The following is a 21,940-nucleotide window of genomic DNA, read 5'->3' as shown; positions in this document are numbered from 1 at the left end:
CTATGGGTAGAGGGGTGGCAGGAGTGAGGTGGAGTTAGTTCTGAAGGTAGTTCAAACTTGCAGGTGTTAACTCTTTTAACCTTAGTTCTTCGTAAGATCATCACCTGTTTCTGACCTTCTCTCACACTGTTGCCCCCTGCGCTCCAGAAGCATAGTCGTCTTCTGCTTACTATTGCTGTCCCTGTGAAGGTAGAAATGAAGAATCTGTCCATATTGTCACCTGCTGTACTGAACAGCTCAATACCTGAGTTACAGGAAAACTAAATGGCAGATGAAAACATTAAATTATTATCTTAATGGCTTCTTCACTAATGGAGACAGTAAATTTGGTATTTTACTAACTTACATAGGTACAAGTAGTGCTGGCTAGGGTGTTCAGCCCTGTTAAAGGCCCTGTAAAGTAATGAACCTGACACAGGTGGCATGTAGAACCATGAACAATGCAGCGTACTTGCTTTGACAATCACCTGTGGTCGTTCACAAGACGGGGTGCGATACTGCAGCTTTGGAGCCAGTGAGTTTGAGACACTGACCCCTCGCTCTGCTAGCCGAAGACCTGAGCTGCACCTGGAGACCAGCGTGTGGGACTAGTAAAGTAGGGAACGTGGCAGCATATGCCAGTGAGGTCAAAGGGCAGAAATGACTGGAGGGAAACTAATGCCTTGTGGCTTTGTCTGCTGAATTGCTGCTCAGTAGGAGTCAGATTATCTGAAGCTCATGTACATCCTGTCATCACTGAAGGAGAAGCTTTCCTTCTTTTCCCAGTTAGCTCACCAGATGCTGATGCTCTTTCTCAGGTAGCGATAGCAAGCTGCTTTCTGAACTCCACCTTGAAACAAATTAGATGTGCAAACAGGATTCTGATGATTTTCTGCATAGCTGGAAATAAGACTTGATAGTTTAGGAAGATCGATGTTGAATTAATGCCCCTTGTGAGGAGAGTGGCATTTAATTTAACATTGTTAAAGTACATGTACCAGGATGGAGTGTCTCAGCTATTGGGGAAGGCTACCATGCGTGGACTGAATCATTAAAATGTTGTTGCCCTTTTGTAACTGTGAGTTGGCTTGTAATGCAGAGTTCAAACTACAGCCTTGGAATTGCTTTCTTAAACAGATATTGTTGAATCATTGCGAATAGCTTTCTTTTTTTCCCATGAGTTATTTTGATTTAATTTTTTTTGTTAAGCAGCAAAACCAAGAATATGCAGTAAGAATAAATCTTCCTACAGCAACAAATTCTTAGGAGAGCATGCTTTGTATTTTGTTAGACGTGAACCTCAACAATAGAACTGTATTTGCATTGAACAGCTGCATTTGCAAAAAGCAGCTCTTGTACCGTTCAGATCTTAATGTAATCCTTTTTCTCTGATTCTCCTTCAGATACCGTCAAGATAGACTTCAGTGCACTCGGTTAGGAAGAAAATGGTGTGTACTGAGATGCTTCTCTGCCTGGTCACTGTTACTTTGAAGCAGCGAAAGAGGAGTGTTGTGGAGATCCTTGGTTGCTGACAAAGGACAGCGATTGTGATGATGAGGTACAAGAAAAGAAAGAATGAGAGCTGGCATCTGAAACTGTAGTTGCAGAGATGAATAGAAGGTGAGATGCTGAGGCTGAAGATGGAGGATTCAAGGCACATGAAACACCAGAACTCTTGTGTGGCTGGAGATGGATATCCACGGCTTTTAATACACCTTGGAAAACAGACTAAGAAGGGACATCTGCAAAGTGGTGCCTCTTGTAGCATTGGTGTTCCTTCGCTAGTGAATTCATACACTTTATTCTGGTCATAACATTTTGGATAGTTTCCCTAAACATCTTTCCTCGTGGGATCGTCTTGCTTTTGTAACTCTTGTTTACAGAGTCAGAATTGTTCTGCGTGCCTGTGACTTGCTTCTTCCCTGATATATTGGCTTTTACAGTAGAAAGCGTGTAATCCTTACTGATTGATACTGTAAGCAATTTGATGATTGAGGAAAACAGAAGAACTTTGTTACCATACAGATATTCCACTGTTTGCATACCTCAATTTGGTTTGAATCAGTTGAGCAAGTAACAAGGGGTGCTGTTGGAATTTGTCGTGGTCAAAATGATTGGACTGATTTGGCTTGACAGCTGAGGGGAATTTGCTTCCTCAGTTAAAGAAACTGTTCCAGGCAACATGCTTCCATGTACTCCATGTATCATGTAGTCAGTCTTCTGGACACTTTATGGAGCAAATGAGACGAGAAAAGCTGATTCAGTGACTACAGAGTGCTCAAGAAGCTGTGGCTGACAAAGGTATTTCTACCTGCCAAATATCAACAGAGATGTACAAGAACAGAAGAAAAAAAAGCTGTTTACAGAGTGCTTGTGTTATGGGAATGCTCATCCATGCAAGCTGCACATAAAGTATTTCATCCTGGAGCGTTTTAGTGATAAGCAGTTGCTTGTCATTAGTTTTGTAGTCATTGAGGGAAGATTAACAAAAGATACATTGAATAAAAATAAGAGTTGTAACATTAGTGAAGACTTTCAAAGTTACTGAAGTGAAGAAAATTCTTCCCTCCGTTCCCCCCCGCCCCCCCTCAGAAAAACCTGCTCTGTGACCAAGTCATTTCTACTAATTATCCACTGAATAAACTGTGTTTGTGAAGGTTTAGCAATTTTAGGTTTAGAAAAAGGTTAGAAAAATGTTTATAATCTGTAAAGTTTCACCCTCTCTGATAGTGCTTTGGAAAACAACTTGACCTGTCATCTCGTTACAGCTTCTTCCATTTTATTATCAAAATGCTGTGGTAAACATTGATGGGTTTTTTTCCTTTAGACTCTTTCTTACCAGCGCTTCAGCTAGCACCAAGGAAGGCTGGCAGCATGGCAGTACTCAGCAGTGAAGTGCAGTTGTTCTTTAGTAGGTGTTGGGTTTTTATTCATACTGTGACTTCTTGCCAGAATCCCAGTAGATGGGTAGTCTTGCCCAGGTATGAAAAAAATAATCTCTAACCAACAGTAGGTGCTTCATTTTTATTTCAGTTTGTTATGTAGCTTTAGAATGATTTCCTTCTGTGATGCACTTTCTGAATCTGCTGGAGCTTCTGCTGCTCCCAATGGGACTCAGTCCGGTATTGTTCTCTCTGAAGCCTTTCACATGTAGGATTTTGCTGGTGTGTTCTGTACTTAGCAGAGCAACTGAGATCCATGAGCCTGGTCGTGTTGATTGCTACTGATGATTTGGGAGCATTACGCTGATGGGTTTGTGTAGTATGTGAAGTTGCTTTAAGAAGTCCTTGGAGAGTTTTTTTCATCGTAAGTTGAAATTCTTCAGCTTCACGATCGACATAAATTAGATTTTTCCTCATGGCTGAGTGAGGAAGAGGTAACCCGAAACAGTTTGTATAAAGTATGGTTTAGTATCAGTCAGATTAAATTCACTGTGCGAGTCTTTCTCTCTTTCACTGATACCAAACACCTCTTTCTAGTGCAGGATGAGCTGCTGGGTGTCAGTCTAGACTTGGGTTTGGGTCATCTTGTGACCAGCCAAGGAGTTGTGTTATACTAGTCGGAGACCAAGCCCCTGTGTAAGCTGAAGCTGTTCGATCTGCAGTCCTGTAATTGAAACTTGTATCTGGGTATGGTCTACATCCTTACTGCTTTCTTAAGGCTTGTGAGAGTGTTTATATTGTAATTGATTATGTAGAGTTTGAAAGGAATGGTTTGAGAAAGCTTTATATAAAAGTTTTAAAAAAAAGTTTAGAGCAGCTTTATATAGAAATCAGTTGCTAAGGGTTATTTATCTTTGTATTATTCATTAAGCACATTTTTTTTAGTTGATTTCATTGACTTTTTCTGGTTGCCTAATTTTTAAGCTGTTGCCATTCCTGATAGAAGTTCCCTGCTTTTGTTGATTTTAAGGGAAGGAAAAAAAAAAGGCACAGTGGTACAAATTTTCTCCTGTTCTTAAACAGAGCATGAAAAGCTGTTAAAGAAATGCTGGCTCTGCTTATCTTCAAATAAAGATCCCCTTTGAGAATTAAAAAAGATTGAGAAGATTGAATGTTCAAGAAAGTGATCAGTTTAGTTGAGTGAAAATGGAGCCATGGAGGCAGGGGGTTGTAGCTGATGTGGGTTGTATTTGCCCATTAGAATTTGTTGGGATATTTCAAAGAATTGAAGCTTTTGTGAAAAGATCTTAAGCTGCTCTTTTAGTAATTTCCCTTATCATAAAGATAGAAGCTTTGGTGTGTGTGTGGGAGGGAAGGGATGGGTTCTGTCATTATTTAAGGGAGAGGTTAAATGTTTAGATAAGATTCTTATTATCACTACACTTCAGAAGTTGTTAGTCTGTTTTTATCATGTATATTCGTAAGAGGACTGTGAAGGATCTGGTGGGATTCAAGCAATACTCCTGCTTTTCGAGTGTGATAAGGCAGGGTGGCCCCATTTTTTTTTTTTTTAATTTAAAATCTGGGCTGACTTTATGAGAAAGGTGGAAACCCCCTGCTAACTTGATCTTCATTTTTGAAACTGGTCACATGATGGTGTTTGCCAACAGATGTTCTCATTTCTTGTCTTCTCTTACTAAATCTTGCATCTTACCCAGTCTTGCATCATGTCTTGGATAATGGACTTCTTGAGGCTTGCTTTGCATACCCTCAAATAACACTGTTTCATTCTCAGTCAGAGCCTTTAGGTATTACAGCAGTGCAGATACTAAAATTACACATTTCTATGATAATTGTAGTCCAAGCTATCCTGTAATTTTCCTTGTTCGTCTAGTTGTTTTCTTGCTTTCGCTTGTATGACTTTGAACCCTAAATGATACGACATCTCACTTAAGTAGCAATGAAGCTTATTTACTACTTACCTAATATAGACAAAGTAAGCTGGCAAGCCAGTGGCACCTTATGATGTTTTCCTCTGCTGAGGTGGATATTCTGCTGAAGTAGAGCTTGACAGTGCCAGAAGATGATGGCCTTTAAGAAGAATGATGTAATTGCCCCCTAACATGCTTAGGAAAAATGTTTGGAACTTTATCTCCCGAACTAGGGGTAGGTTATTGTTGCTGACTGTGTTTTGCTGACTTTGGATAATATTTCAGGTCACAGCCTGATGTGGTATTTTTTGTTTGTTTGTTCTTATTCCTATAGACTCTGTGTTACAGACTGAAAGAGTTGTGATGAGGTTATTTAAGTCTACAATCTGTTTTCTAAGTAAAGGAGGAAATAGAGCTGTTCTTCATCACTCCAGTTTATCATGCTCTGTCAGATTCACTTGGTAATCTAACACTTCTTGAAATACAAAGTGCTAGAGTATACTGTAGGCAGAATGTAATACAGATTTGTTCAGTTCTGCTTTAAAAAAAACCCAAACCAGAACCCTCCCCCCCCCCCCCAAACAAAACAAAACAAACAAACAAAAAAACCAAAACCCCAAAAAAACCAAACTAGAAGCAGCTCAGATCAGCTCTGATCTCGAAGAGAATACTTCTGCAAATCTGAATTTCTGGTGTTAAGATGGTCCAGGCTGGTACAGTACTTCATATGTCAGTGTTTGAATTGTAAGTAATGCTTGGGACTGGCGAACATGTTGTTACTTGGGTATGTCCACAAACACACTCTGTAGCTGTGCACAGTGAAGTTCTTAGGAAAAATTAAACTGTTGGCATAATCAAAACAGTTGCATTAGCTAGTCAAATGGAGAGAAGTTGTTTTGTTCTATTTTTGCCAGAGTGCTTTTAAGGTAAAAAAGCAATAACTTCTACAGAAGGTTTTTAAGACCTGCTGCATAAGAGTATCCAATCTGCAAGACACTAAATGCGTGATTTAGCGTATTTAAATCTCAACAGCAGTTAAATGAGCACCAGGACTATGCCCAGACATGAAGTTTTCGAACTAATGAGTGCCTTAGCAGACAAGTAGATTTCTATTTGAGGCTGTTGTGTGTTTGAACTTCATAACGTTTAATTCTTGCTATAACTACAAACAGGAATGAAAACTCAGGTGTGAAATTAAGTAATTATGGCACCATTATTTGAATATAGACATGGGTTTAGTATTTGGATGAGACAGATTGTTGGGTTTTGATTTAAGGTGGTTAAGCTCTTGTGTTAGTGACTGAGAGAACTGGAGGCATTTTGAGATGTGTGCAGTGGAATGGTGAAGTGATGAAATCGGAGCTTGAAAGATGTGTTGCGAAAGTTAGCAGTCAGCTTGCTCTGGCATGGTATTTGCTGTTGGTGTAGTATTGAGATTAAACTGCCTGTTTAAGCTCTGAAGCACTGAGCTTTGCATACCTGAAACTTATCCTGGTTAAAACTGCTGTTTTGTGAACTACGGAAGTGCAGAGGAAAGCTATACTGGAGACTTGTTTCAGAAGTTAAATGACCAGAAGAATAATGGGAGGAGCAAGGAGGATTGTGCCTCAGTGGCTTTACACCAGTGAGAATTTACGGATGCTTATGACTTACAACTAACTGTATGGGGCTTTTGAACTCTCACAACCTCGGAACTCCCACTTAATGGCAGGGCAACACTGTGGCCTTTTTTCATTTGAAGTGTTTTTTACTCTGGAGGCTGACATCTTTTTAAAAATTCAGTGCAGGAACAAACTTCTAAACCAGTCTTATTTCAGTGAGAGCTAATCGAGTATGGATTAAATAATTCGAAGGCTAAATACTGCTGAAGGCATTACTGTTTCTGTAGTGCACGCTCTGTGAAAAAAGTTCTGTGTCTCATTACTATAGATTGAGTGACGAACAATGAGTGGTAAAAGGGAGAAAACCCCATGTCTAAAACATGTTGTACAAACAGTGGTTTAAGAGCTAGGGGAGAAAGATAAATATATGCAGTGTTTTTAAACAGTTTTCCTAGTTGTACTGCTAAGCACTGTTATTAATTTGCTGTTTTCTTGACATTAAATGTCACAGCTATTTGATACCTTTAACATTGGAGATTGGTATTTCTGTCAGATGTAGGTAAGTGTTTCATTCATGTTTGTCTGGTGTGCCCTAATAAAGCTGTATTTTGTGTTAGATTTTTCTGAGCTGTTTGACTCTTGACTTTTTTTTTTTTTTGCAAGTAAAGCATGTGGTTTGGGGAAGAGCAAAACTCAAAACTTGAATTCTTCTGTTTCCTGTAGGTTCAGGTGCAAGTCCATCCTAAACTTTCCTCTACTGAAGATGCGTTACAGTATGTGGAGGAGTTAATTCTCCAGTTGTTAAATATGTTGTGCCAAGCCCAACCAAGAAGTTTTCTGGATGTAGAGGTATAGAGAATAATTATTACAAATCTGTGATTTGGACTGGTAATGTGAATTTAGTATATTAATCATTTCACAATGTGAAAAGAAAAGCAGTAATTATGTATCTTTATGTAGCAGAACCTTCCGTGTAAAGCCTGCTGATTTACCTAATAGCTGATTTTCCTATCAACTGAATTTGTTATTCAATGCATGGTAGAACTATCTCTGAGCTGTATTACTCTATATAAGATGGTGAGTGTAGCTTGTGTTCTGACTGGTTCCTTTCAAAAGACCTTTTCTCCCCACTGATAATTGCATGCAAACTATAGCTGCTTGGTCTCAGGCTCTGTGCTGCTTTCTCAGCATGGTGATTTATACCTCAAGCCATCCTGGAAATTTGAACGAAAATAGTTCATTTGCTTTCTCAGTGCAGGTTGTGGAACACTTCTTTCCTCTATATAGAAATCTCTTGTCTTACAATTGCCTTTTCAAAGATCTACAACCTCTGTTGCTCAGAAAAGCAACTTGATGTTTGAGAAGAGGGCTTGATCTGAGAAGACTTTCTTCATCTGAGAAACGTATGAGTTAAGCTAAATGAGTTGAACTTCTAAGCCCATGAATATTTTGGTAGCCCTTTGTGCTTAAGCATGATTTGAAGACTTTGGTGCCAAGCTACAGACTCCATGTGCAGTGTGCCTGTTGGTTTCTAGTACTCGGGGGCTGTGCCTGTGCTGGGTTAGGTAATAAAACAAGATGTAACTTCCTCATGTTCTGAAGAAAGTGGGCTAATGGGGGGGGGAAAGAACCCCAACACAAAAACCCCCAAAACCAACCAACCAACCAAAAAAAACCAACCAGAAAAAACCCAAAAACCTCTTTAAAAAAAAAAGTGGCTGTCTCTGAGCTTAAAATTAATGAATTTCATCTTTCCTCTTGTCTCTTGAACATTGACACCTCTAGTGGTGTTCCAGTGTCCCCTTTAATGGCTGGCCTGTTTTGCACCATCATTCTGGTCTGCCCACTCAAGAGACAAGAGGTTTGTGGAAGACTGTTTAATGTTGTGTTTCAAACAATATTAAAAAAACCCTTGACACACAGTGTTGCGTTATGAGTCTTATGGCTATGAAGTCAGGATGAGAAAAGCAAGAATTAGAGATGATCAAGCAACCTCAATTTACACTCTTTGTGTTTATGCATAATAATGCTGTCTTTATTTATACAGTCTTACACATTTATTTTTTCCCCCAGGGCAACTTCATTGTTCAATCAGCAGGCTGGACTAGGAGAGTGAATTGGTATTAGACAGTGAATGAGGCTTTTGTTGTTGTTTGCGGTTTTTTTGGTAGGACCTCTGCTTTCCTTTTGTGGAAGTGTTATGATGAGGGGAGAAAAAGAAAAGCCTGTACTTTGGGAAGCTGGGTGCCACCTTTATAGAATTGCATTCTGTCCCAGTTTTTTGTCTGAAAGTTTTCATTTGTGTGCTTTGTCCTGTAGCAGCTCTTTGTAAGTGGTCATTAACTTCATCTTCCTCATTTCACGGTTGCTCAAACGGGGGTCATATTTACGTAAGTGAGCACTAGCAACTGAAACAGTCAGTGGGAAGTGTGGTCTGAAGAAATAAAAGGTGAAGTTATCCAAGAAATTAGATTTCCGCTATCTCTGAACACCAGGGCTACCAAAAATGGTGAGGCCTTTGAACCTCCGGAGACACGTGTGTGTGATTTCTGGCAGGAGGGTTGTTTAGTGCATGAAAGCATAAGTGTCCTCAGGCACCCTGACTACTGGAAAGAGTAAAACTGAGGCATATATGGTCCAACTGTAGACTATGAAATGGATTTGAAACATGTGGGTGCTGTTGTATGTTCTCTTTTCCTATTATGTTCCTTGCCATTGTCAGAGCTGTTTGCACATGTGCACTCTGGACCATGTGCTGATCAGTAAAGGTGAAACAGGAAACTCTTGTAATCTCGTTCAGTGACTGTTCTGTACAGGGAGTAAAGTGCTAGGATAAAATGTAGTCATGTATTTAAATTCTGAATTACCAGGCATGTACACAAGGGGAGCAAATTGTGCCTGCAGTGGCAACTTAATTCTGGCATTTCTCAAATTATCAGCGCTAGATTATTCTATGATAATGATCTTCTGATACAGCCTTGTGAATGTAGTGAGTTGCATGTAACAAAATGATAAAATTTATGCATGTTGTACAAGCTTTTAGAGTTGAAATACTAACAGTAGTAAACTTTCCTTTGTTAAGTAACGGAAAGTCATTTGATAATGTAGTAATATTGTTAAGCTCATTCAGATTGTGAGTTTACCCTTTAGTCCTGTTTTTTTAAGGATCGTGTCCAAAAGAGTTTTCCCCATCCTATTGATAAGTGGGCAATAGCTGATGCCCAGTCTGCTATTGAGAAGAGGAAACGAAGAAATCCATTATCTCTTCCAGTAGAAAAAATCCATCCGTTATTAAAGGTAAGCAGTTGTGTAATCTTGCTTTTAGAATGCAACTAGAAGTTGATACCTTTGTTTCATGTAATGTCTGTATGCTGCCTGAAATGTAAACAAAAAGGATTAAGAGTATGTGTGTTGGTTACATAGTTTTAGGTGTTCCATTTTAGTTAATTGCATATGTTTCTTTTTCACTTAAAAATTAGTTAATTCTCTATTGGAAAAACAAAGGCAAGAACTCATTTGCTATGAATTTGGTTGTTCTTGTTTCGTTTTGCGTGACTAAGAAAATGCTCAAGAAACTTCTGGAAACAGCCCTAAATGTTTTAAGTGAGGTTTTTGGGACAGTTGTTGGCTGTTGTCACTTTCATAGTTAATAAAGCAGCATCTGCAATGACATTGTTTTTTCTCTAGGCCTACAGACTAATGTGTTTCTGTTAATAAAACATTGTGGATATGTGATGAGTGTTTATTGAGTAGGGTCTTAAACTTACTGTTTGTAGTTGTGATGTATGATATGTATTTCATCAACTGAATAATAGCGGAATGCCTTTTTTTTTTAAATCCTTTCAGGAAGTTCTGGGCTACAAAGTTGACCACCAAGTGTCTGTTTACGTAGTGGCAGTATTAGAATACATTTCTGCAGACATCTTAAAATTGGTTGGGAATTACGTGCGGAATATAAGACATTATGAGATTACAAAACAAGATATTAAAGTGGCAATGTGTGCTGATAAGGTAAGCCTAACTCTTCTTTCTCACATTAGTGGGAAGTTTTAGTTAAGTTTTGAGAGGGACAGTGTGTGCTGTTCCTTATTGAGCACAGGGAATGTTGTACCTTTGAAAGAAGAAATTACTGCCATAAAATATAGTTCCAGTAATAGAGCAAAGCTACCAAAAAGCTGATTGAGCTTACAGAAATGTTGCTTCCATATATTAATATTAAAGTCTCTCTTCCTTTTGATATCACTTGCCTAATCTCAGCAACGTGTGAATGCTTTAAAAATTATTTAACATTCCTAAGCTGTAATAGTGTAAAAAATTAACGTTCCTAGTATAAATTTCACATCCCTAAGATGTAAAAAGTAGTGTCTCGATGGTTCAGCATTTTAAAACAAAAATCCCACTTGCAATAGTATCTCAGCCTAGTTCTCCTTAGCAATCCGTATTTTTATCTGCAGGTAGTCTTGCTTGTAGCTTCAGAAGATTCATTGTGTTCAGACAGGAATCGACTCTCTTTCCAGCAGTGAACAGAACAAGGTCTCCTGTCTGTTTTTCAGGTGCTTTTGCACTCTAGCTTACATGGCCACCTCATTAGCATCTCAAGTTTTCCGTTGTTTGAAAAACAAAGCTTGAAGTTCATCCTTTAGGGGATGGGACTTGAGAATCTCTAATCTTGCCGAAGTCTGAGGATTTTCAGATTTATCACTACTTTTCAGTATTTTGTCTTGGTCTATGTTAATCAGTATCTATGGTTGGTATCACCTCTGTGTTTCAATAAATGTCTTTGTCTCATTCCTGCTTGCTTTATTTTTTTTTTTTCATTCTACTTCACCTTTCTTTTACTCTCTCAAGATATCTTATGAGGACTTGAGTCAAGTATTTCTCAGTCAGGGCAGTAGTCTTGTTCCCTCTTGCTTTTGGACATCTCTGCCTGGGTCATTAGGGCAGGATTTGAAGGGTTTGAATATTTGTCATAGAATAGCAGCAGGAACAAGTGCTGTTGCTGCATGCTTCTTTCTGTCCTAGGAAAGGTGGTGAGCAGAACAGCCATGAAGAAGTTGAACTTCTATTACATTACATTGGAGGAACTCTTCGATATGTACAGAGAAGAAACTCAAGGCTCTAAAGCAGGCCTGTTGGTTTACTGTCTCAGCAGAACAAGCCATTGAAAGATGCTCCCAAGATGTTTTCTTTCCAGTTACATTGAGAAACTTCATAGTGTATTATGTTCATACCCATAATATGTGTTCTACTTATTTTTATTTTTGAAACAGAACAACCAGAACAGTTTCTTGGCCCTTTGTGCCATTTTTTTCCTCAAGCACTTCCACAGTTGCTTTTGTGCCATCCATCCGTCTAGAAAATTTTGCCTTGTCTGCAAAAACCAAATTTTGTTAAAATGCAAGCTGGTTTTCTTCTACTATCTGCCCATGCTTCTGATTGCTCTAAGTTCAGTATCTGGGGTATAGTTACTTCAGCTTGTTTCTGTGAATTTCATAGTAGTGAGATATGCACCTCCTGAATATGGCCTCGAGTCTTCTAGCTCAAGTAAGTGTTAGAACTGCGTCCATGAAGTAAAGTTACAAATGTTGGAGCCTCCTTGAAAACCTTCATTGTTCCATGTAATTTCCTACAGTAGTGACCCTATAATGTCCCATTCCCCAGAATGAGTTAGGATTTTCCTTATAATCTGAGTACCGTGTACATTCACTGGCTTTCGAAGATTAATTGCCTTCTGTTCTTAGAGCTTCAGAGGAAGCCTGTCTGAATGCAAAATGTCCACTGCTCTGCTTTCAGAGAAGCTTGAGACCAGGGTGTGTAGTAGGGACCTTTGACTCGCTAAGAGAAAGAACCTGCTGTGTGCCTATTTCTCTCCTCACTAGACCTCCATGTTTTTGAGAAGTGTTAGGACAAGACCTGGGTGAGGAATTACTGCTCTAGGTAGGTGTGTTTCTTCCAATATTCTGATAATATTGTCTGATTAACCTACCAGACCATCTCTTGAACTTAGAGATCCCCAAGTATTCTCTTGTAGAATAGTTCATTTGTCTAATATCAGTAGTCAACAGTATGGTTAACTGACATGTCTTCTGGAGAAGTGCCTGTAACATGCTTAAAATAAAGAAGACTCTTACAGTAAATATCAGGCTAAATGTCGTGTTTGTTGTGGCTTATTCAGAAGTTTGATCCTTGATCTCTAGTTTTAGAATTAATTTGAAAAACACTTTTTCATTCTGTTTTCTGCCATTTTGAAAACTCTAGTTCATGTTTGTTGTGTTAGTCTTCCCTTCTGTGGTTCTCAGAGGGGTATTTACAGCTTTGATCCTGCAGTTTTTTCCTCAGTCTTTTCAGTGATTGACGGTAGTCGTGTCAGTCTCTGCAGTAACAGGCATAGGTTGCCGTGGCTTCACCTCCATCTGTTTGGAGGGGAGGCTGGCAAGCAGCACTTAAGTTCTCTTTCATTTTCAAGGTCACATACATTGTTTGATACACTTCACGACTTCCTGAAAGGAGTGTAGCTGTGGGCAGCAGATTTGTTTATAAATACTGTCCCATCTGTCTATCCCAGGACAAAGTCATCTTGTATGTTGAACTGCATCTTATGCTGGCTTGTCGTTAAGATTTGCTACGTCACTGTAGATCATTGTAGATTGTTTGTGGACCCTTTTTAGGTTTTCTTCTGCTAAAGATACTTCAAATTACGATGTCTTTTACTAATTTGCAGTCTACTTAGTTTACCTTTAAGATGTTCTTTGAGTGTCATGGAAACAAACTTGCTAAGTCATTGTAATGACTCCTGGCTTGGATACCATGTTTGGAAGAAGTGTTCAGTCATCCACTTTTCTTGAAGTTCAAATTATTAATTGCTTGTGTTTAGTAAGCCTTGCTTGGATATGAATTGGGACCTCTGGTAGTCAAAGTTTTTAGAGGTCTTTTTGTCTATGTAATTCTGCAATGTGACTGCCACCTTTTCTGAAGCAGGTCCTCTTCCTTGAGGGTCCATTTTAACAAGTGAACTCAGGAGTTGAGGACAGAAACCAGGCACGTACAGTGTGTGGGCAGGCTAGTATTCAGCACAGGTAGATTAAAGGCTTCTGAGCATGATCATGTGTGACTTCCTCTTAAAGCTGAGACTGAAAAGCCAAAATGCACGCACTTTTTGACTTTAGGTAATATAGTATCTTCAGAAACTTAGATTATGCATGGCTAATTTGGAGTGATAGAATACAGCTAAATGCTAAATGTGTCTGTATACTTCATAGACTTCTTAAAATTGTAATTGATTTTAGGACCACATCCTTGGAGGGATGCCTGGATTGGTCTAAATGACTGGGAATTCTTCAGACATTGCCACTGCAAATAGTGACTTGCAAATTCATAGCAATGAATATTGCTTTTGTAATGCTCAACCAATTGCAGAATGATAATACATAACTCTTACTGCTGATCAGTCTGACTTCATGGGAATAATAGATTTCCTTTACTGGTAGATCTTAAAAAGAAGTTTTTCTTGCTTTGTGGATTTCCCCCTCTTTGCTACCTAGGTATTAATGGATATGTTCCATCAAGATGTAGAAGATTTAAGTGCACTAACTTTATCTGATGAGGAACCCTCCACCTCAGGGGAACAAACCTATTATGATCTAGTGAAGTCATTTATGGCAGAGGTTCGACAATATATAAGGGAACTAAATCTCATTATCAGAGTTTTCAGAGAGCCATATGCCTCCAACTCCAAACTGTTTTCACCTCATGTAAGTATTGTACAAACAAAAAAAAACCACCACTGCTATAATACCTGTAAATCTAGATGAACACTTCTGGAATTTAACTGTTGTCCAGTTTAACGTATCAATAACAAATCAACTTGTCTCGAGTTCTGAAATGGAAATAGTAAAGAAGCACTTGTGAGGAAGCACAGATTTTGTGGAACTGTGGAAGAAACCACCCAATTTACTATATTCACTCGCAGGCCTGAAACTTAAGATTTGTCACTATTGTTCTTTGCCGTGTTTGAGTCATTGTAAATTTTTATGTATTTTTATATATATATATCTCTCTAGTCATTATTTTAAAAATAAATTCTATTATCATCTTATATACTTTCTGTATGTTTTATATAAAATGTACTGTAAAATCTTGTACTATTTAAGGAAGTACTTGACTTTCATATCACAGTAGAGTAGCTTTACACGTAACATTCTACCTCTTAGAAATTGTGTCCAATTCCTTGTTGCTGTTGCTTTTTCAGGATGTGGAAAATATATTTAGTCGTATATCGGACATTCATGAACTTAGTGTGAAGTTACTGGGTCATATAGAAGACACTGTTGAAATGACAGATGAAGGTAGTCCTCATCCGTTAGTAGGCAGCTGTTTTGAAGACATGGCAGAGGTAAGAAAATGCTTGGGGGTTTTTTGCTATTCATGTATATTTTAGTGACTTGTACTTAGATGTAAGTGCATCTCTGTAGTAGCTGCCTTTGTTTAGGGTGAGATCTCTTCTTCCAGCTCCGCCATGGTGAATAGACTGCCCATTTTTGAATGCTTTTACCTTTTTAGTCGCTAAACCTCAGTTTTTAGGGCTGTTTAGAGACAACAGGGTGGGGGGAAAAAATGCCCGTGCCTGTCACTAGATTTCAACAGAAATGGAGATATCCTGTAAATCAGCTGTAGACCAGGATTGCTGTGGAAAGACAAAGTGGAACAAGGACTTCTTTGCCAACAGGCTTGCTAAACTAGTGAGGAAGGATTTTGAACTAGGCTCATTAGTGGATGAAGACCAAGTTTGCAGATAGAATAATTGAGAGGAGAAGGGGATGTGCATAACGGAACGTATGACAACAAAGGCTCTTGCACCTTCCTGCTGAGAAGGTGGGATGACCAAAGGCTCATCTGAAGTGTCTGTTTCCCTGGGGTTCATGTGCTCATCGACAGATAGGAGGATGTGGGAATCTGTGCACAGTTGCAGAGCCGTTACGTGACTCGAATTAGCAAAATGGCAGGGGTAGGGGCTGCATGAACAAATACAGGCACTCAGGAAGGATGGGGGAGAAGCTAGGAGGCTTATCAAAAGATCAGCTCAAATACATGGAGCTCTGTTACAGAATGAATGATGAGCTTGGTGAATGTGTAAGGATCAGAGGAGGAGGCTACCAAAGGGTATGTTGTGGTTAAGCTTCTCCTGCAGAGACTGCCCAGTCGACAAGTGGCAAAAACCTTCTTTAAACAAGTAGGAGTCATTTCCTTATCACAGACCTTGGTTCTCTTGGGAGAGTAACATTCCTGACATCTGCTGGGTGGACAACTTACTGTGGTTCAAGTAATCCAGAAGATTTCTGGTGGGCACTGAGGACAGGTTTGTTTTGTTTTGTTTTTTGTTTGGTTTTTGTGGCACATGCTGATGGGCCAACTAAGAAAGGTGCTGCACTTGACCTCTTTCTCATGAATAAGGAAGAACTGGCAGCAAATCATAGCTAATGACAGGCTTGGCCACAGATGGTAGAGTTTAAGGTCCTGACAAAAGTGCAAGAGATATCCAGACTGAAAACCCTGGGCTTTGTGAGAGTAGACTAGCTTGTTCAGGGAATGGGAAGACAGGATCACATTGGTAGCTGTCTTGAGAGTAGAAGGGGCTCAGGAAAGCTGGTTTACTTTCAAAGGCGATGTGTTCAAAGCACATGCAATATGCATTCACAGGCCCTAATTATGCTTAATCTCAAAAAGGCTGATGAGGGGAATCCTGGAAACTAGAAGGCAGTCAGCCTCTTCTCAGGGACTGAGGAGGTTTGTTAATCTTTCTGGAATTCACATCTAGCCCTGTGAAGGTCTAGAATGTGATTTGCAACAGCCAGCACAGATTGCCAAAGGACAGACTGTAGCTGACCAACTTGACTGCTTTCTAAGAGGAGATGACCAGCTGCATGAACAAAGGGAAGAGCAGTTAATACCCCCTGTTCTTAACTTAAGCAAGTCCTTAAGCACAGTCTGTCATAGTATCCTTATAGTTGCTTGGTGAGATGTAGACTAACTATGTGTAGATTGGGTGGGAAATTGGTTGGACTGGCAGGCTTGAAGGACCGTCATCAGCTCTACAAAGTCCATCTGGTGGCCAAGGGTTAGTGGCATTCCTCAGGTTTGATACTGTGGCTAATATTGTTTAATGCCTGTATCAGTGTTGTGGGAGGAGGTCTGCCTCATTAAGTGGATAGGTGATGCCAAATTGTGGGAGGGACACACAGGAGGACAGGGCTATTTCTTGGGGGACCTGACAGGCTGAAGAAATGGACCTACAGGAACCTCACAGAGCTGAGTAAAGACAAACATGTAGTTCTGCACTTGGGACCAAACAACCCCATGCAGTGGTCCAGCTGGCTAGCTGAGGAGCAGTACTGCTTGACAGAGATCCTTGGGAACTGGCAGTGAAGGCTAACTGCCTACTGGGTTATACTAGGAAAAGTATAGCTGACAGGTTGAGGAATCACTTCTGCGTAGCACTTGAGGCCACATCTGGCATACTGTGTCTGGTTTTGGTCTTCCTAGTACAAAATAAGCTTGTACACAAGTGTTGCCGTGATGATTAAGGACTTGAGGCCCGTGATGTATGAAGAGGGTTAAGAGCGCTGATTATATTCAGTCTTAGAAGTCTGAGAAAGGAGATATTGCTGTCTTCAGTTGCCTGAAGGGAAGGTATAGAGAAGACCGAGGCAGGCTCCTATTCAGGATTCACAGCAGAGAACTGTGGTGAGATGAGAGAGCACGTGAATTGTATAAAGAGCAATCCTGATGAGATACTGAGGGGAAAAAAAAATTAATCCGCAACAAGAAAAATTGAACATTGGAATAGACTGCCCAGAGAGGTTTTGGTGCCTCTGGTCTTGAAGGTACTTGGAACTCAATTGAATGAGACTCTGAGCAACCTCAGCTAGCTTTGATGCTGTGTCCATCTTTGGCCCTGAGGCAGGCCCTGCTTTAAACAGGGAATTGGGCCACTTGACCGTCAGAGATCTCTCCCAGACTGAATTAGTCCATGAGTCTGTGCACTTAAAAGTATTGATTCTTCTCTATAGGTGTTTTAGAAAAAGTGTGCAGAAAAGTCTCTCCTGTGTATTTTCTTTAAGAAATATGGAGCTTAGACGTTAAATTGGTTTTCTAAAATTACTCTGTATTTCTTCTTAGGAGCTAGCATTTGATCCGTATGAATCATATGCACAAGATATTTTGCGACCTGGTTTTCATGATCATTTTCTAAGTCAATTATCAAAGCCAGGAGCAGCATTTTATTTACAGGTAACTTTCTTTTAAGTAAGCCGTATTATTTTTATTACTATTTTAGTTACATTATATTGTTGCTTCAATACGTTCACTGTTTTAAGACTGAGACTTATTTTGTTTCTAGTCAATAGGTGAAGGCTTTAAAGAAGCTGTTCAGTATGTTCTACCCCGGCTGCTCCTTGCCCCTGTTTATCACTGCCTTCATTATTTTGAACTGCTAAAAGTAAGAACGTTTTGTCAATCCAATGTTTTTTTCGTCATTTTCAGTATTGGATACCAGGGCTTTGTGTGCTCAGTTAGGTGTAAAACCTTTTACTAGTATGTGACTGATAAAACCACTATGATGAAAGAAAACCAGGTTATGTGCTCTGGTGTGTGCTATGACTAACTGGTATCAGCTTGTTGTTTCATGGGAGTTTTACAGCAGCTAATGACTTGTATTGAATAATCAAGTTACTACTAATTTAGAAAGCAATAGAGATCTAGGTATTTGTGGTTTTGGAATGACTGTTTCAACAGCGGTAAGAGATAATAGCAAATGGCTGTGTTACAAAAAAAGTCCAAGGCTTTCTCAAGCTGTTATTTTGTGAATTTAAAATCACAGTAAGATTTCCCATCAAACTATTTTTTTTTCATAAAAGCTTCAGTGTTCTTGCAGTGCACATCCCATGGTGGTTGTAAAGGTGATGTCCTTCCTTCAAAAGGAAGGCTTGGTTGATATATACACTTCTTGGGCTTTTTGTAGCGAGACCTCATGTCAGTAGGGTAGCAGTAAAGACTGAAACATACACATGTAAATAAAGTAGCTACAGAGTGTTTTTCTGGGGCATTTATCGGTTAGCATTGAATAATAATCTTTAATGTGAAGAGTTTTGAGGAAGACTTTCAAGCGGAGTCTTCATTTGGACTTAATTGAAACTCATAAGGCATACAGTGTTCCAAACTTAATTACTTGGCAAAATTTGGATCAGAAGTCAAAAAAAGTGTCTGCTCTTTTGAAGAGATCTGGGTGTGTATTTCTTGAATGTTTGGTTGTCTTGGGATAACCCAGTAGTTAGGTCATCTTTGGATCTAAGTGTATACAGTTTTAACACCACTTTTACTGATTCAGATCTACACATACAGCTTTGGCACGTAGCTTATCTTGTATAACATGCTTCTTTTGAATTTTGGAATGCATGCTTGATCTGTTTGTCTAGCTCGTGGGTTTGGTCTGACTTCTTTAATATATTAAGCATTTTCTTTCATGACAGTCCATTTGAAGAGAGGTATGATACAGTTGACTGCATTTTGTATGGTACAAAGACCTGCACAGACATAAAGGTTTCTCTGCTCATGCGTTTATCACACAGTCTCAAAATGCTGTACCTAGTGGCTTTGCGTACTTCCATGTGAACGTGGTATTGTCTTATGTGATAGACAAAGCATTGAAGGATTAGCATTGTCTGACACACTTGCATCCTATGTTGCTTCTTGCCTTTGGTAATTTTAGTGGGGGAAAGGGGGCATGTGTGCTTATGAAAATAGGGAGCAGCTCGTGTTCGCCTTTTCTAGGGCAAACTGGAGTCTAAGCTAAGCCTGCCTCCAGAAGGTTATCAGTCTTTTTGCAACTCATGACCTATGCTTTATGTAAAATTTTTGTCTTTTCTCACTCAAGCTCTACAAACACACACACGCACCCTGTGTAAATATGATATTGTTGAGTTGGATTTTGTTCTGTATATGATAACCTTCCAGGTTTTCTTCCCACTGTGTTGCTGATCTCAGAGCAACATCTCTGAGCAAGAATCTCTGACAGGTACTAGTCTCTGTCATCTTGTCAGATGTGATATGTGTTATAGGCATTGGTGGATAATAAGAGCACATGGAGAGAGATACTAGCTCTCGCAGCAGTAGCTTCATCTGTCAATTAGTACATAAATGTGCACACAGCACGTTAATCCCTCCTTCGGGGGGGATTCTCTGCTGGCAATAACATTTTCTTTCTTATATCTGGAAACTTCAAAAAGATTCCAGCTTGGTTATATTTAAAAGTGGCCTGATGGAAGGGTATTTGTTACAGAAGGGTATTGGTGTAATTATTTAGCCATATAATCCTGACAATTTCATTGATGCAAGGTTGTATTGAATTCTTTTGTATGGTAAGGGACCTGATTTGAGTCTCTTGGAGACACTCAAATTTGAGGCATATCTCTGAATAATCAAGTTAAAAATCATGAAAATGGATCTCTTGGTATGAAGAGGCAAAATGTTGGCGTAGTAGTATGTGGAAAAAACATTTCTCTACAATATAGATAAAGGGGTTAGCATTTTTCTTTGAGCTATGTTGTGTAATCTTGCATACTTTGAAGTCATCTATTTAAAATGCATCTCAAAGTTACCTTCTAACTATGCAGACGATAAAAAAAGTGAATTTATATCCACCAATGGTTATCCTACTTAGAAACTAAAGCCCTCCTGAAGTTTGGCAGGGCATCAGGAACGCACAAATACATACTCTATTTTTAGCTGAAGCTCATTGCTGTAACTTTGTTGGAAAATCAACATATGACTAAGGGCTGTGTTTTCCTTCAACCAACCTGAAAGTCCCCAAACTTGTGTATAAAAAACTAACTATATAAAATAGCAGCTTCATATGAGTGCTTTTCTGCAAATTTGCAGGTAACAGGAATGGGCTTTTCCAAATTATAGAATCATAGAATTCTGTGAATAGAAATGTGGGTTCTTAAGTGAACGGTAGGGTAGTACAAATATGCAGTTATTTGTGACCTTGAGTAATTGAAGAAAGAAGTTTACAAGACTTTTAATTGAATTGGGTGCTGCTTCAGATGCTGTAAATTTGTGTGCATGTGTGACGTTCTTTCCTTTCTTCGGGTAAGTAGAAAATTACTTTAAAATTCCTATTTTCTGCATAGAAATGGCTCAAAACACATATAAACTTTGCTTAGATAAAATAATATGTTCTGGAAAACAGGAGGGCTAGATAGATACTTTATTTTTTTTAATTTGTTTTGTTTTAAACCAGATGTAGACTCAGCTCCCATGACTTACGCATGGGAACTTCTTGTCTCTGCGAATATTATTTTAGTTGGAATTCTAAGCATTCATTTCACAACAGCATCTAGTGTGTTTTATTTATTTTTTTTCAAGCTTTGTTCTTAAATAAATGAATTGCCAACCTTTATGGACTGGCAATTCAGTTCAACTAGAAATATTCCTCAATTAAACTTTTTTTGTCTTCCTCTTTCACTATGCTAATGTAACTTAAAGAATTAAATAATTCTAGTTTGACAAGGTCTTCCAAGATAAGAAACAACCTTTTTTCCAGCCTGATGGTATTAGATTTGCTACATGTTGCTGGAGAAGGCACATGGTGGTGAAATGGTGATAGTTGAGGACTACAGTATCTTTAGATTGATCGCGTAGGTCTCTTGCTGTGTGTTTTGTTAGGCAATGCATCCCAGACTGTTTTGGGCTTTGACTTCATTTTGAATCTCAGCCTTGTTTCAGGCAGGCTCATGATCCAGAGTGTAACAAATTTGATGAAGTTGGTTTGCGATCCCACCTGTAACAGGTGTAACCCAGCCCAGGGTGGAGAATCACTGAATCTTAATTAGTTGAACTGCAATTATAGATCACTGTCTCAAAACACTGTCTGTATTGCTTGTATTTAGTACAGGCACTGTAATTAACAGGTTCTCTTGCTTTAGTCGATTCTTAAGTCTCCTTCGTTAATATTAAAAACAGAAAATCGCAGATTCAGACTAGCTATGAATTATTTTAAGAAAGTATGTACCTTGGTGTCAGTAAAGGATCTTGTTTTCTGGAATCACTTTTCCTGGTGTGCTTCTTTCTAAACACAGTAACTTGTATGTACAATACTGTTTTGAAATAAAGGTAAAAGCAAAAATATTACTGGTTTACATGTATTTTTATATTTAACTGCAGATGAGGCTGAGGTTTTTTTACATCTACTGGAGATAATGTGTAATTTTATGTGTCTGTGACAGATGAAGGTCTATCTGCTGGAGGAAATGTAGCTTGACCAAACTGTTGCTAGTGTGTGATAAGGACTGCAAAGCATATTTGAGTGTTTCTTGGGAGAAAAAGCTGGAGTGATGTAAAAATTTGTCTCAAGTCTAAGAAGAGATTTCCTAGAATATAACAGTAGGTGAAAAATTCCAGCAACTTCTTCATATGGTTGAGCTATGAAGACTTACATTGCAGCTGCTTTGTTGTAAAGCTATAGAAGTTGTGCCTTATGGTAGAAGTTATA

General features: G+C 39.0%; 1 protein-coding gene across 1 annotated transcript in view; it reads left to right on the top strand.

Annotated features, from left to right (window-relative positions):
* Positions 1-21,940, top strand: part of SOS1 (SOS Ras/Rac guanine nucleotide exchange factor 1) — a 48,941-nt gene that overhangs the window by 1,640 nt on the left and 25,361 nt on the right. The window contains exons 2-8 of the mRNA XM_086482320.1: positions 7,117-7,242; positions 9,559-9,690; positions 10,240-10,404; positions 13,935-14,144; positions 14,642-14,785; positions 17,569-17,679; positions 17,789-17,887. Coding sequence (XP_086338446.1) covers positions 7,117-7,242; positions 9,559-9,690; positions 10,240-10,404; positions 13,935-14,144; positions 14,642-14,785; positions 17,569-17,679; positions 17,789-17,887 — 987 coding nt within the window. The remainder of the gene's footprint in view (positions 1-7,116; positions 7,243-9,558; positions 9,691-10,239; positions 10,405-13,934; positions 14,145-14,641; positions 14,786-17,568; positions 17,680-17,788; positions 17,888-21,940) is intronic.

This window comes from Leptosomus discolor, chromosome 2 (genome assembly GCF_034619465.1).
Source record: "Leptosomus discolor isolate bLepDis1 chromosome 2, bLepDis1.hap2, whole genome shotgun sequence".
Lineage (NCBI taxonomy): Eukaryota > Metazoa > Chordata > Aves > Leptosomiformes > Leptosomidae > Leptosomus > Leptosomus discolor.
This window is presented reverse-complemented; position numbering and strand designations above follow the sequence as displayed.